This window comes from Trichechus manatus, unplaced genomic scaffold, assembly GCF_000243295.1.
Source record: "Trichechus manatus latirostris isolate Lorelei unplaced genomic scaffold, TriManLat1.0 scaffold00095, whole genome shotgun sequence".
Lineage (NCBI taxonomy): Eukaryota > Metazoa > Chordata > Mammalia > Sirenia > Trichechidae > Trichechus > Trichechus manatus.
Genome location: NW_004444031.1, coordinates 327,286 through 341,365, shown reverse-complemented (window position 1 = coordinate 341,365; position 14,080 = coordinate 327,286). Strand labels below are relative to the sequence as shown.

Sequence of the window (14,080 nt, the reverse complement as noted above, 5' to 3'; positions counted from 1 at the left end):
TAAGAATTAATTATAAATTAATAAAAAACATACACTTCATAAGGCTATATGTGAATATTATTTATTACTGTCTAATACGGAGCCCTGGTGGTGCGCAGTGGTTAAGAGTGCTCGGCAGCTAGCAAAAAGGTCAGCAGTTCGAATCCACCAACCGCTCCTTGGAAACCCTATGTAACAGTTCTAATCTGTCCCATAGGGTCCATACGAATGGGAATCTCCTCGACAGGAACAGGTATTGTCTAATACAGAAAAATTGTGATAGTTGTCTATAATCTCAAATTCTGTTTGAATTTCAATGCCATGAAGCCACTCTCCTCTCTCTCAAAAAAAAAAATATTTTCAAAGTTAGTGTAAGTGTCTACCTATATGGTGTGATTTAAAATTGTCCAATGGCTCAGTTGTTATCGGTATCTTCTCTCCTCCTTTTAAAATGCTTTACATTTTATTACCGTACATTCAACCAATCTGAAATTTACACGGAATAGCAAATACTGTGAAAAATACTACAGGATGGTTAAATTTGGTATTGTTCACCATAATTTACCTCAAATTACTGTAAACTGATAACATTCCTGCAACAATTTTAGTGGAGGGAAGAGTAAAAATGGATGAGGAGGAAGGTAAAAAGAATAGGAGAAGATGATTCTGGAAGATGAGTTATTTCTAGGTAAAAGAGAACTGAATGAAGTGCACAGTGAGCCCATGAGAAGGGGTCAAGAAAATGCCTACAGAAATGGCACAATAGGGAAAAGTAGGCTAATGCAAGCCTTGCCTATTTTAAGTTTAGGAATATCCTAGTAATGCCTGTGCTATCTTCCGCTTCTATAGAATTTTCAACTAAAACTGACTTATTTAGGTATTGAAGAGTAAAATTCTTCTTAGCTAGAAGTAAGTTCCCAAATAAAGTTCCAGGTCAGACCACTGAAGATTCTTCTTTTTTAGCCTTTGGTTTCTAGGTCCTGTGCCAAAGTCTAAGTTGACCCATTTCTATTTGCTCATTTCTGGGCTCTTCTGCAGCCTTTGCCACTTTTCTTTCTTTCCAGCAATGCTTCCTCCTCCCTCCCCACACCATCCCCAACATGCCCAGGCCTTTGAGATTCTGCCAACCAATATTCTGTTTTCAATTAACAAATGTGCACTTTACCCATTTCTTAACAACTTTTATAAGGGCATGTAAAGGGCATATTGTAATTGGAAAAAAAATCACATTTTAGCTTAAAATTATCAACAGAAACTATAAAAAAAATGGCTCAGGGAAAGCAAAGTAACTGAACTGAAAAAAAAAAAAAAAAAACCCACAAAAATAATAAAATGATTTGACAGAGCACTTCTGTTTGTTTTGACATTTTAACAGAGAGAGCCAAGTTTCTCATAAACCTTGTTAATCAGGCATGTAATAGATAGAAAAGCAATTATAGAAATGTTCCTTCAAACAATTTCAAAAGTTTTTTGAGCTTAATAAAAGTGATTCCTGACTTCAAAAACTATAAAGTAAATTCAGACTTAGGACTCATAGACCAGGTGTACAATAGAATTATAGACAGTAGAGGCTCTTGGGTTCATGCAACAGAGCATTAAGTGCCATAAACATTGTCTCCAGGTCTTCTCAGATCATTTACATCTGCTAGTTCTACTCTGTCCTGTATGGTTTCTATGAGTCAGAATCCACTTGATGACAACGGATTTGGTTTTTGGTTTTGGTACTGTCTATTATGCCCTTTTCACAGGCCATCCACAATCTACAGATATAGTGAAAAGGATCCCAGATAGTTTTATTTTCATTCATTTGTCAGTTCATTCATTCATTCAGTGATTTTTTTTCCCCCTAAATGACTGCTAAGAGCCAGGCAAGGTAGTTGGTTGGTGATTGAGTGGTAGCATTCTTGTCTTCAGTGCAGGAGATCTGGATTCTATCTCTGGCCAATGCACCTCACTCACAGCCACTACCCATCTGTCTGTGGAGGCTTGTGTGTTACTATGATGCTGAACAGATTTCAGCAGAGGTTTCAGACTAAGACAGACTAGGAAGAAAGTCCTGGTGAACTACTTCCAAAAATCAGCCAATGAAAATCCTACGCAAAACAATGGTCTGATCCACAACCATCATTCCCACTACATATGTTTCAGGGTCCTCATTTTCATTTCACCCTGTGGCTAAGTTCTTATCTACAGCAAATAATCAACACTTATAAAAACTAATTTTATAGATACTTACAGACAATTAATTTTAGGAGACTAAAATTGTTGCTGAATATTAAACTGACATTAGGAATTAACTAAATATTGCACATTTCAAGAAACTTGATATCAGTGGAATTTATAAGCTGTATCCTGATAGCAATTTGTTTCAACCCTAATTATTATGTAATAGTTATTCTGCCCAATTTCTTATGGCAATCTCTTGTTCTCTTATTATCTCTCTATGATTCTGGAATTATCTTCATTTTTTAAATTGTTAATAATTTTAAAAAAATTGCATAGTAATTTATTAATTGTTAAAAATATCTTATTTCTTCAAATGCTTATTAAATGCAGCATAGTTACTTTACTACTTTTTCTAGAATTCATTTTTTTAACTTCTTTATTGCAACTGAATTTTTTCTTTGCACAGGTGCATCCATAACTTACCATTTTACCTTAAATTATTCTCATGTTATTTATAAAATAACCTGAATATCTCTTACATTAAAAAGCTAATTGTGTTATATCATATATATGCGTATGTAAGTAATATGCTTATATACCAATGAAGAGATGAGAAAGAAATTTAATATAAAAATCTGCTTTTGCTATTTCCATTCTGTCCTTTTGTTTCACTTTTTTCTAAATTGATTTTGTAGTTTTGCTTTACAATATATTCTAATATCTACTAGATTTAGAATTGCTTTATTGTTGTTAGCTGCTCTGGGGTTGCCCTCGACTCATGGCAACCGCAGGCACAACCGTGTTCCATAAGATTTTCACTGGCTGATTTTTGGAAGTAGATCTCCAGGCCTTTCTTTCTAGTCTATCTTTAATCTGGAAGCTCCACTGAAACCTGTTTAGCATCATAGCAACACACCAGCTTTCACTGACAGATGAGGAGTGGCTGCACATGAAGTGCATTGGCCAGGAATTGAACCCAGGTCTCTTGAGAATTCTACCAAGGATCTATTTTTTTAAAATAATATTTCTCTTTCTTTTTTCTTGAAATAATTTTAGAAATATAGTAGTGATCAAGTAAAGAGATCAACTGTAGCCTATCAAAACAATCTGGTACAAATTTCATTAAAGTTTTCATAAATATATAAATTTACGATGTTTTTTCATCTAATTAAGCACACCTTTCAAAGAAGTTTATAGACACAGTGACATTGAAAATAAATAAACTGAAAATAAATAAATTGAAAATTTGCAAGTGGAAAAATTAGGTAGATGGTGGTTATTAAAACATCAAGTGTAATTGTTTTAGCTTTAACCAAAATTATATAACTATTTTCCTCACGTTAAAGTGAAATGATACTTATTACTCTCCAATACCCAAACCCACTCACACTCCTTATTTGTTGACTGAAAATAACTTTATATTGAAAAATAAAACCAAGTGAATGAAAAGTTCACCCAGGTAGTGCTTTGTAAACAGAATTAATTGGCAATTAAATGGCTATGTAAACACTTAAGATGGAGTATTCATTATTTAAATCCAAATAACTACTTAGGCATAAGAAAGCATAGCTTACTCATTAACTTAGAACCCAGGAAACGAGATGAATATTTTATTTTAAATGTTTTAAGATAAATTCTACCTCAAAAAATATTCTGTACTTTAGAAAATACTTTTACAAAGGCTATTGAGTAAGTCCAATGCCCTGTTTTCCTCAAGAACTTCCAATTTAATTCAAACAAATGTGGTTGTTATTCATACATGCAGACAGTTTAATTACTTCAGCCAAAATAACTCTTTATTTTCTAATTAGAAATATTTGAGAATGTGGTTTAACTGAGTTTGACCATTTAATTATTAGTCAACTCAGGCAAATAAAAGTCATGTCTCAAAATATGCTTAATTGTGGTTATTACCCAATCCAGTAAATCATTATTTCAAATATTTTCTTTGACATTAGTTGATAATATTCAACATATTGAGGATTAGAACAAAAGTAGACAGGAAGGTATATCTGAAGTTGTAAGTTCTGGATATTAGTGAAAATGCCTCTCTTAACTTCAAAAAACAAGACAGAAATGACCTTTACTCTCAGGGAGCTTGTGTGGTAGCTACACAAATCCTAGCAAATAAAAATAATTATGAATTGTATGCAATGTTGTGAAGGCAGTACAGCAGGGGCTGAGGAAAAATAACACAGATGGGGGCAGAGGGATGTGGAGACTTTAACTGGGCTGGCCTTGGAGACCTGCAATGGGTGGGTCACTTTCAGAAGTCAATTAGGGCCTGACAGATGAGACAAAGCCAGTCGGCCATCAAAAGTCTATGGTAAAGTGTTTCAGGAGAAGAAAACAACATGTGCAAAGGGTCTGAGAAAAAAGAAAATGTGTGTGTGATGCTCAGCAAAATATAAACAAGCAAACAGAAACCAGAGTGGCTTTGAGATAGTGAGTAGATGGGAAAGGCAACAAGATGAGATCAGAGAGGAAGGCAAGAGTCAGAGAAGGGATTTCCAGTCCAAGGTAAGGACTTTGTAATTTCTTATAAGTAAAAGTAGAAATCATGGAAGAATTTTAATCATGGGAGTGATGTGATCAAATTTGCAAAAATCAGTTGTGGCTCTGTGGAAAACGGACTGGGAGAATGGGAGAGTGGAGGCATGGAGAATAGTTGGGAGGCTTTTTCATAATTGATGTGACAGATGCTGATGACATGAACTAAAATTTTGGAGACGGCAGTGGAAAGGTGAAAAAATACAGTTGTTGGTAGTGGTTCTTAGCTGCTGTCTAGTCAGACCCCAACTCAGGGCGACCACGTATGTCACAGAGTAGAACTGCTTCATAAGGGTTTCTGGGCTGCAATCTTTAAAGAAAGTTTGCCAAGCCGTTCTTCCACTGAGCTGCTGGGTGGGTTCAAACCACCAACCCTTGGGTTAGCAGCTAGTAGCAAACCACTTGCACCACCCAGGCTCCTTAAAAATGGTGTAGGGATGATAATGTCTTTATCTTACAGAGTCAAGAGTTGCTATCTAAAGTTGATGGAAACAGCACCAGAGATTTACGTGTTATTTGAAGTAAAAAGGATATTCACTGAGAATTCTTTATATATAGTAAATATATATGTTGTTGTTAGTAAACATATATACATAAATATTGTGAGAAGCTTGTAGGAAGACTGTGTGAAGATATATCCTTATCTTTCATATCTGGTTTTCAAAAGCAATTAATTAAAGTTGAAAAGTCAAGAATTAGATGTATAAAGGTGTTATCTGGAACTCGTAGTTACCCTCTGGATAGAATAAAACTACCCTATGGAGTTTCCAAGGAGCGGCTGGTGAATTTGAACTCCCAACTTTTGGTTAGACACTGAGCTGTAACCATTGCACCACCAGAGGTCCTTAATAACAACCAGAAGAAAGAGTGCCTCTTGGGAGCAAATGGGCTGAACTTTTTGTGAATGGATTACTTTAATAAAAATAATATAAATCAAATAAATTAATTCATAAGAAAACTAGTATTACTATTTCCTAGAATTAGCTTAATAGCAGGGAAAGAATTAAGTTTTCCAAAGTGTTAATATGTTTGTGGAAAATAGTTCTACTTCCAATGTTGGCTTCAGCATTTGAAATTCAATTAATTTATTTCTCCAGTAACCTGAACACCATGAAGTGGGTCTGAATTACAAAAGTGAAAAACATACATATCAGCCTGCAATTAAGCTGAAGTTTTCCATGTAAAAACATGGAGCAGAAATTTAAAAGATGAAAAACACAGACGGCTTTTTTTTTTTTTTTTTGGAAGGGAGAGGATTTGTGTTGTTTTGTGGTAGAGTATTAACACCATCTAGTGGAATAAAAGCATGTTTACTTAAATTATTAGAACATTGTAATGTGGAGCCACTTATTACACATTACTTAATATAAATGTGCTAAAAATTTGCAAAAACTTCAAAGGGAAATTAGTGCATACGACAGCCCACATGAGTATTATTTATTGCATAAAACATAATTTCAGTTACAGCTTTATTTCCACTGAAATTGGGTAAAACATTTTCATAAAAGATACATTCCATGACGGGATTTGGCTCAGTTGTTGTTGTTTTTTTCCTTCTTGCCTTTTCAAAAGAATTTCTAGAATAGAATGTTAGATCACTGGTATAAAACCAGTTAAGGAAAGGAAATTCACAATGAAAATAATAACTTAAAAAATATGTATTGTGATAAGTATCTTAGAATTTGCATTTTAAAAAGTGGTACGTTAGGGTAGTACTAAGATAATCATTCTAATATTAAGATTAGTTATATTTACATTAAGTTATATCTAAATTTGCCTAAAGAAGGAAAAAATAAAATATTAAAAATAAAATCAGTAGGTTTGATCTTAGTTGTTCATTTCCAGGGCATTCTCCTCTTTATATGTGCTTTTTTTCCCCGCAAATAAGAATTATACTGTACATGTAGACTTTATTGCTTTAATATTTTTATTGTGAAATATAATACAGAAAAAGAATGAAATAAGAATGTAGTAAATGATATCACCAATATCCCCTATATATATACTGTATTTTGAAACAAATAATGTGTGCCTTCTATATTTGTTTGCCAGTTACGCCCTCCTCTCACCCCTGCGCGAGCTATTTTCATAAGTGCCGCTGTGCCCGTTTTTAAAATATGTTTCTGTAAAAAAATCAGCATGGCGCATTTATGAAAATACCTCATGGGGGGAGGGTGCAGTTGGCAAACAAACGTAGAAGGCGCACGTTATTAGTGTAAAAATATATCTGTTCTAGAATTTTATATAGATGCAATAATCCTGCAGTATTTGATGCAATTTAGTGTCTTTTTACTTAATGTGATTATTATTTTTTCCGTTCATCTCATTTTGTGCCATTGATGTACTCTTCCATGGCATGCATATATTATACATTATCTATTTGATGATGGACTTTCGGATTGTTTCTATTTTTGACTATTAATAAACTATACTCTTATAAGCATTACCATATATGAAATAGAATTCACATGTGCATGAATTTCTCTAGGACATATTCTTAGAAATAAAATCGCTGTACAATAGACAATGCATATTTTCAACTTCACTGTGAATTGCTAAACTCTTTCCTGATATGGTGGTTCCAATTTTCCCTCCCACATAATGCTCCACCTTCTTTCCAAGGTAGGGTATTTTAGACATTTAATTTTTGCCAATATTATGTTTTTCTCGTTTATTATGGTGCTAATTTTTATTTTCAGTTTTACCATTTTTTTCATAAATTTGTTTATCATGTGGATTTTCTCTTTGGTGAAGTATCTGCACAAGTCTTTTGCCCATTTTCTCTGTGTTTTTTCCGTAACTTTGTCAGATTTTAATAACAAGGTTATTTCTGCTTGGATGTTCTGTGTAAGTACCTGGGAAGCCAACTACTTCAACAAACTGTGTCTAGAGTTTTATTTGTATAAATATTTTGGTTATAGAACTTAGGAGGTTTTTAAAATCTTCTTAAGTCAGTTCTGGTAAGCCATATTTGTCTCTTGGAATTTGTCTAGTTCATCAGTATTTTCAAATGTATTCTATAATACCCTGTTAAAATGTTTTTGATCTTTGCAAGATTTCTAGTGATACCTCTTCTTTATTTTTGTTCAGTTATTTGTGCCTTCTCTCTCTTTTTTTTTCCCCCTTGGTTTATCTTGCCCGGATTTTATCAATTTTATTTTTCTTGTCAAAGAAGTAGCTTTTGACATGATTGATACTCTATATTATATATATATTTTATATATAATATATATATATTATACATATATATTATACATAAAATATATATATAATATAAAGTAATTATATATAATTTCATTTATTTCTGTCCTTGTCATTATTTTTCATTTACTAATTTCCATTTACTAATTTTCCATTTCTGATATTTTTCTATCATTTTGAGAATGCTGCTCACTTCATACTTTTCACCCCCTTTCCCCTAATTAATGCAGTTAAGCAGTATCCCCAAAATTTACATGCATAGAATTTTTGTACCTGTAATCCATGTTACTCATCTCTATGCATACTTATTTAATAACCAATTTCCCTACTAGAGTGTAAACATTGTGAGATCAAAGACTTTGTCTGTTTTATTCATTTTTTTCTCAGAACTTAGAACACTGCTTAATAAATATTTCCTGAATTAATAAATAGTAGAACGCATTGCAATAACTAAAAATAATACAGTTAGGTATAATTATTGTCCTGGAAAATTATTCTGGTTATTTTTACATAGTGGACATTTTTGCAAAATGATGTAGATCCAATTTTTAGACAATAAAATATTTATTTTATATATATCACGAGATACGTTTGGATGGACCTGCAACTGCATAGGTATTTTAAAAGCAAAATTATCTTGAATATACTGTACATTTAAGTCATTAATTTAAGCACCTATTTTTTTGCTTTAATTGTTTGTAGATTGTGAAGAGCCTCCTCCAAAAAAAGATCCAGAAATTCTGACAGGTTCCTGGTCTGACAAATCACATCCAGAAGGTACTCAGGCTATATATAAATGCCGCCCTGGATTTAGAACTCTCGGAACTATTATACTGGCATGCAAGAATGGAAGATGGGTGCCCCTTCATCCATCCAGGATATGTCGGAGTAAGTACTTTGTACATTTGTGAAGCTTGTGGAAATATTGAAACTTTGATATTGTAGCAATACTGCCTGAATTATATCACTACTGTCATTTAAAAAGAAAACAATACACTGTCATTATTTTTAAAAAAGGAGTGTTGATCTTGCAAAATTCAAAAAGCAAACATACAGATAAGCTCAATTATAAAATAATAACTTTGCCATTTCTTTTTTACTTTTCCATATCTTCACTGCTATCCTCTAATATAATATCAAATATCTTTGTCCCCAAACTCCTACATAAAACGTGCTCCCCTTTATTACATACTAATTGTGTATCTTTTTTTTTTTTTTTTCATTATAGGAAAGCCCTGTGGACATCCTGGAGACACTCGCTTTGGTTCTTTCCAGCTCACAGTAAGAGAAGAGTTTGAATACGGAGCAAGGGTTGTTTATACATGTGATACGGGGTACGTAGTCAATTAAAATATAGGTTTATCATTGAGATAGTCCATAAGAACTGTACTAGTTTATAATTTTAAAAAAATTACTCTATTTTTCTATCAGCATTTTTATAAGTAACCACAAAATAACCTGGAAAATTAAGCTTAAAATGGGAAAAATTATATTTTGATACCATGTAACATTGGAAAATAAAAGTGAGTTTTAATTACTCTGGTATAGTGTTGCTGTAGGAAGGTGGGAAGATAGCACACATAAATATTCACCCCAACAAATCTTCACCATATTCTACTATGTCCAGAGTATGTAGTAATTCAATGTGTTGGGGACAATGGGAATTATAACAAAATTATGTTATATGGTACCTATTTTGAGACAAGCTGATAAAATTTAGAGGCAGTAAGAATTTTTACACTGAAATAATAGTAATAATTACTATTACCTAGTGCCAATGATCATAGATAGCACAGGATCAGGCAACATTTCATTCTGTGATACGTAAAGTCATCATGAATCGGATCTGACATGAGGACAACTAATAACTACTATTACTTCAGGTTCTGTGGTCTGCAAAGTATTCTTATCACATGGAGCAAAAATGCTACTCTCTTTAGAATCATTGACTCCATGCCCTCTGACCATCCACTGGGTTTTCATGGATAATCTCAGTACTGTATTACTTCCTCTATTATTCCCAGCTAAATCAAAAACTTATTTTGAAGAAAGTTTACTACAGGGGAAAAGCAGGGTTGTTACAATTTTATACTACATAAATAGTATCAAGAGATTACAAATGGAATCTTCTATTCTACCCTCATTTATTGCTTGATTTGAGGCAATAAAATATAATAGTCTAAAGGTGAGGCTATGAATTAAGCCTGCATTCTAAAACTCCACCACTCAATAACTGTGCATGTATTTTCTTTAATATCTCTTCACTCACATTTCCTCTCATTATGTGTATCATAGGATTGTTAAGAGAAATAAATGAGACATACTTGAAGCCCTTGGAAGAATTTCTGTGATACTGTAAAACAAAACAAAAACAAAAGCAAGACAGTTGCCATTAAGTCAACTCCAACTCATGGCAACCTCTTGTTTGTCATATTACAACTGTTCTCCATAAAGTTTTCCGTGGCTGATTTTTCAGAAGTAGATCTCCAGTCCTGTTTTATGAGATGACTCTGGTTGGATTTAAACCTCCAGCATTTTGGTTAGCAGCTGAGTGTGTTAACTATTTGCACCGCTCAGGACTCCTATGATATTGTAGGCATTTATCAGTATTAGTTCTTTTGATTTTAGTCTCTCCTGGGTCACCACCTGAGGGAGCTATTTCAAACACGTTTTTATCCCAACCCTCAGTCATTGCTGCTGACCTTATACGTAACTAAATAGATACGACTACCTGGGCATGAACTTTCCAATTTGCTCCCCTCTTTATGTCTGAAATACTCCTATAACCTAGCCCAGTTTGGCTACTTTAAGTTCTGTCCTTTACCTGGCGAAGAGTCAAAACTCATAGACTTCTTTCACTGCATTCCTTAAACCTCAGTAATTCACAATATTTATAATTTGTTGAATAAATTAGCTGAATACTTGCCTCTGACTCTGACTCTGCTTAACTCACCTTTGTAACCTTGATTTTATGTACATTACGAGTAAGCCCTGCTCTAGCCCATCCATGAATCTACCATTCAGCCTGGGCTTCCAAAAGCACTAGTTATCTGTCGGTGAAATAAAAGTCTTTGGACCATTCTAGGGTTAGTAAATAGAACTATTTTGTGTTATTTTAAAATTTTATTGAGGGAGTGTTTTATCCATCTGAGGGATGAAAATTTTTTGTCCCAGTTGTGAAATCTAATGGTAAAGTAGCTGTAAACTCTGCACCTCTGGTTTCTACTCTTTTTGGTTCCTTGTCTTCATCCACATTTCCTATGCTGAATACCTATTTAGTTGAATACCAGCCACTTATCAGGGTATTCAATATGCATAGCCAGTTTCATTATCCTATGGGCAGGCAATCTTAAGGAACACTGCAAAAAGCTTTCCTCAAATTTTGCCTAGCTGGGCATGCAGAGACATGAGTCATTATTTTTCCCCCAACCACCAACATATGGACAATCTCTCTCTCCCTGCCCCCATCTATATGGGTCCTGGAGGCTCTGTGGAGAACTTTGGAGAATTCCTGGAAGAACTTTAGGGAATAGATGGATCTCTGGAGTGGACAGAGAATGTTAATCAGGAAATCTGTTTTCTCTCTTGGAAGGGCTAATCCTGTCCATTGAAAATTTAAAGAAATACCTTAATGATTAATCATTTTGTTTACTATATGTGACAGATACATAAATACTTGACTACAGACTTTTAACCTATCCAAATGACCATTTAACCTATTCAAAAGTTTTCAGTACACTGACATGTTAGGAACAAATCAACAATAATAAAAGTAAGAAACATTTTCTGAGGGAGAAAGTTCGTTTTGGTTGTGCAGTGGGCAAAACAATCCTTATCTGCTGCTGGAGAAAAGCTTTGTCTATGTAGTATTATTTACACATTTATGAATGTTCCATTTAAAAAAAAGAAACAACCTCTCTTATGGTGATCAAACACCTTCTCTTTTTTTTTTTTAGAAAAAGGTTTTTTGCCTCTAGGTGTCCACTGTGACTAAATCCTTATCTGTTAATAATGAAAATGCACTTGCTTGTTAAACAAGAAGGGTGCTTTTGTCTTGATCTAAAGTCTCCATCCTTGATTGCACATCTTGCACCTGTCCCAAGGAACTTATATTAAAGTAGAGCATTATAGATGGGAAGGGTGAGCTTTACGAGTTACTGTGATGGGATAAATATTTAATGGATTGCACGAGTACACTGGACTTATTGACCACACTCAGGGAAAATCTCTAGGATGGAGATGGAGAAATGACAAATAATGAAAATAAACTACACACTAAGGATTTTGTCTGGCACTATCCTTGATCATGTAAAAAGACCAAAATATAAAATCTATGAAATATCACAATGATGGATTGCAGGAGGCAGCGTTATTGAATAGGACTGGGGGAGGGGGAACATATGAGTAGCTGTTGGTTACAATGTTTCTAGCGGTGGCATGGTGGTTAAGAGCTTGGCTGCTAACGAAAAGGTTGGCAGTTCAAGTCCACCAGCTGCTCCTTGGATAACCATATGGGGTAGTTATATGTTTTTAGCTTCTTTTTTTTTTTTTTTTTGGTGATGGTTCATAAAGTTTATTACATTATTATGTGTAACAAATTAATAAAACAAAAACAATAAAAAATCAAACCCATTGCCATTGAGTTGAATTCCGACTCATAGCGACCCTACACGACAGAGTAGAACTGCCCCATAGGGTTTCCAAGGCTGTAAATCTTCACCGGAGCAGACTGCTACATCTTTTTCCCGCAGAACAGCTGGTAGATTTGAATCACCAAACTTTCAGTTAGCAGCCAGGTGCTTAACCACTGTTTCACCAGGGCTCCTTAACAAATTAACTAACTCAATCAAAAAATAAGAATACTATGCACAAAACATAAACGAGATGGTGTCATGAACCAAAGAATATGATTATTCCAAGTCCATGAACCTGAGTGCTGAAGGTCTTTCTTAAGAAAGAAAGAAATTGAAGGAAAGAAAGAAAGGAAGGGAGGGAGGGGGGAAGGAAAGAAGAAGGGAGAAAATACACATGCTATTAATTTTTGCTGAAAAGCAACTTCCTTGAACTTAAACTGCATATAAACACATCATCTCACCTTTCTCTTACTTTTGGATTTTCAGGTATCAAATGCTAGGTTCAGTTAATTACCGTGACTGTGAACCAGATGGATGGACCAATAATATTCCTATATGTGAAGGTAGATGTGAAATTGTCTTAAAGTGTATTAAAATATCTAAACTATGAAATATTTTTTAAAATGTATTACATTAAAATATCCTCCTGAGTTTATGATTAAATTGTTTCTTATTCAAATTATTTATGTTTTCTAGTATATTGCAAAGAGTAGGTTTCTAGTCTTTTCACTGCTACATTTTTTTTGTGTTTCAATTACAAAATATCAATACAGCCCGATCTGATCTAATAGTCAACGTATTAGAGATTAGGGAATCTAAAGCTGATTTTACTCTCCATCTGGATTCTAACCACTAGAAATACGTATAAGAATCACTATGTAAATGGAGGTCAGAATTTCAGCTTCATTAATGAACAGACACTTATCCAATAACCAGCCAACTGCAGGAATCTCTGGTAAAAGCTGAAGTAGAGAACACGATGTAGATGTATCTGTCTGCTTCCCTGCCAAAGGAGATTTTGTTGTGGTCTTAGTCTTACCCAAAAGAGGCAGAAATAAGACATAAGAGAGAGTTCTGCCCTTTCTTACTCATTCATAAAGTAAACAGTGAAAAAGGGAAAAATGTAGATCCTGTTTTCAAGTTTGATCTACTAATCCCAGTCTCTGTTCATTATGGAAATAAAAGAATAAAAGACCCATCAAAAGTCTTTCCTAGTTCCACAGTGAGAAGTGGAGAGACAGAGAGAAGCAAGAAGCTAGAGAGAAGCAAAGTGATCACTCAAACAATTCTGTCTTAAAAAGAGAATGGAAGACTTTTCATCTGTGGAAGTGAGAGGAAGGGATAAATGCTTCATTTAGAGATGTTCTAGAGTACATCTACATCAGAATCAACTGAGGTGCTTGTTAACTGAAATTCATGGCTACCAAAGGAGACCTATTTTATCAGTATTTCTGAAGGTGAGGGGATAAACCCACTGCCTTAGAGCTGATTCCCACTCATAGCAACCCTATAGGACAGAGTAGAACTGCCTCACAGGGTTTCCAAGGCTG

At 34.1% G+C, this 14,080-nt stretch overlaps 1 protein-coding gene across 1 annotated transcript in view; it reads left to right on the top strand.

Annotated features, from left to right (window-relative positions):
* Window positions 1-14,080, top strand: part of CFH (complement factor H) — a 253,742-nt gene that overhangs the window by 1,528 nt on the left and 238,134 nt on the right. The window contains 3 exon segments of the mRNA XM_023737009.1: window positions 8,599-8,784; window positions 9,125-9,230; window positions 13,017-13,093. Coding sequence (XP_023592777.1) covers window positions 8,599-8,784; window positions 9,125-9,230; window positions 13,017-13,093 — 369 coding nt within the window.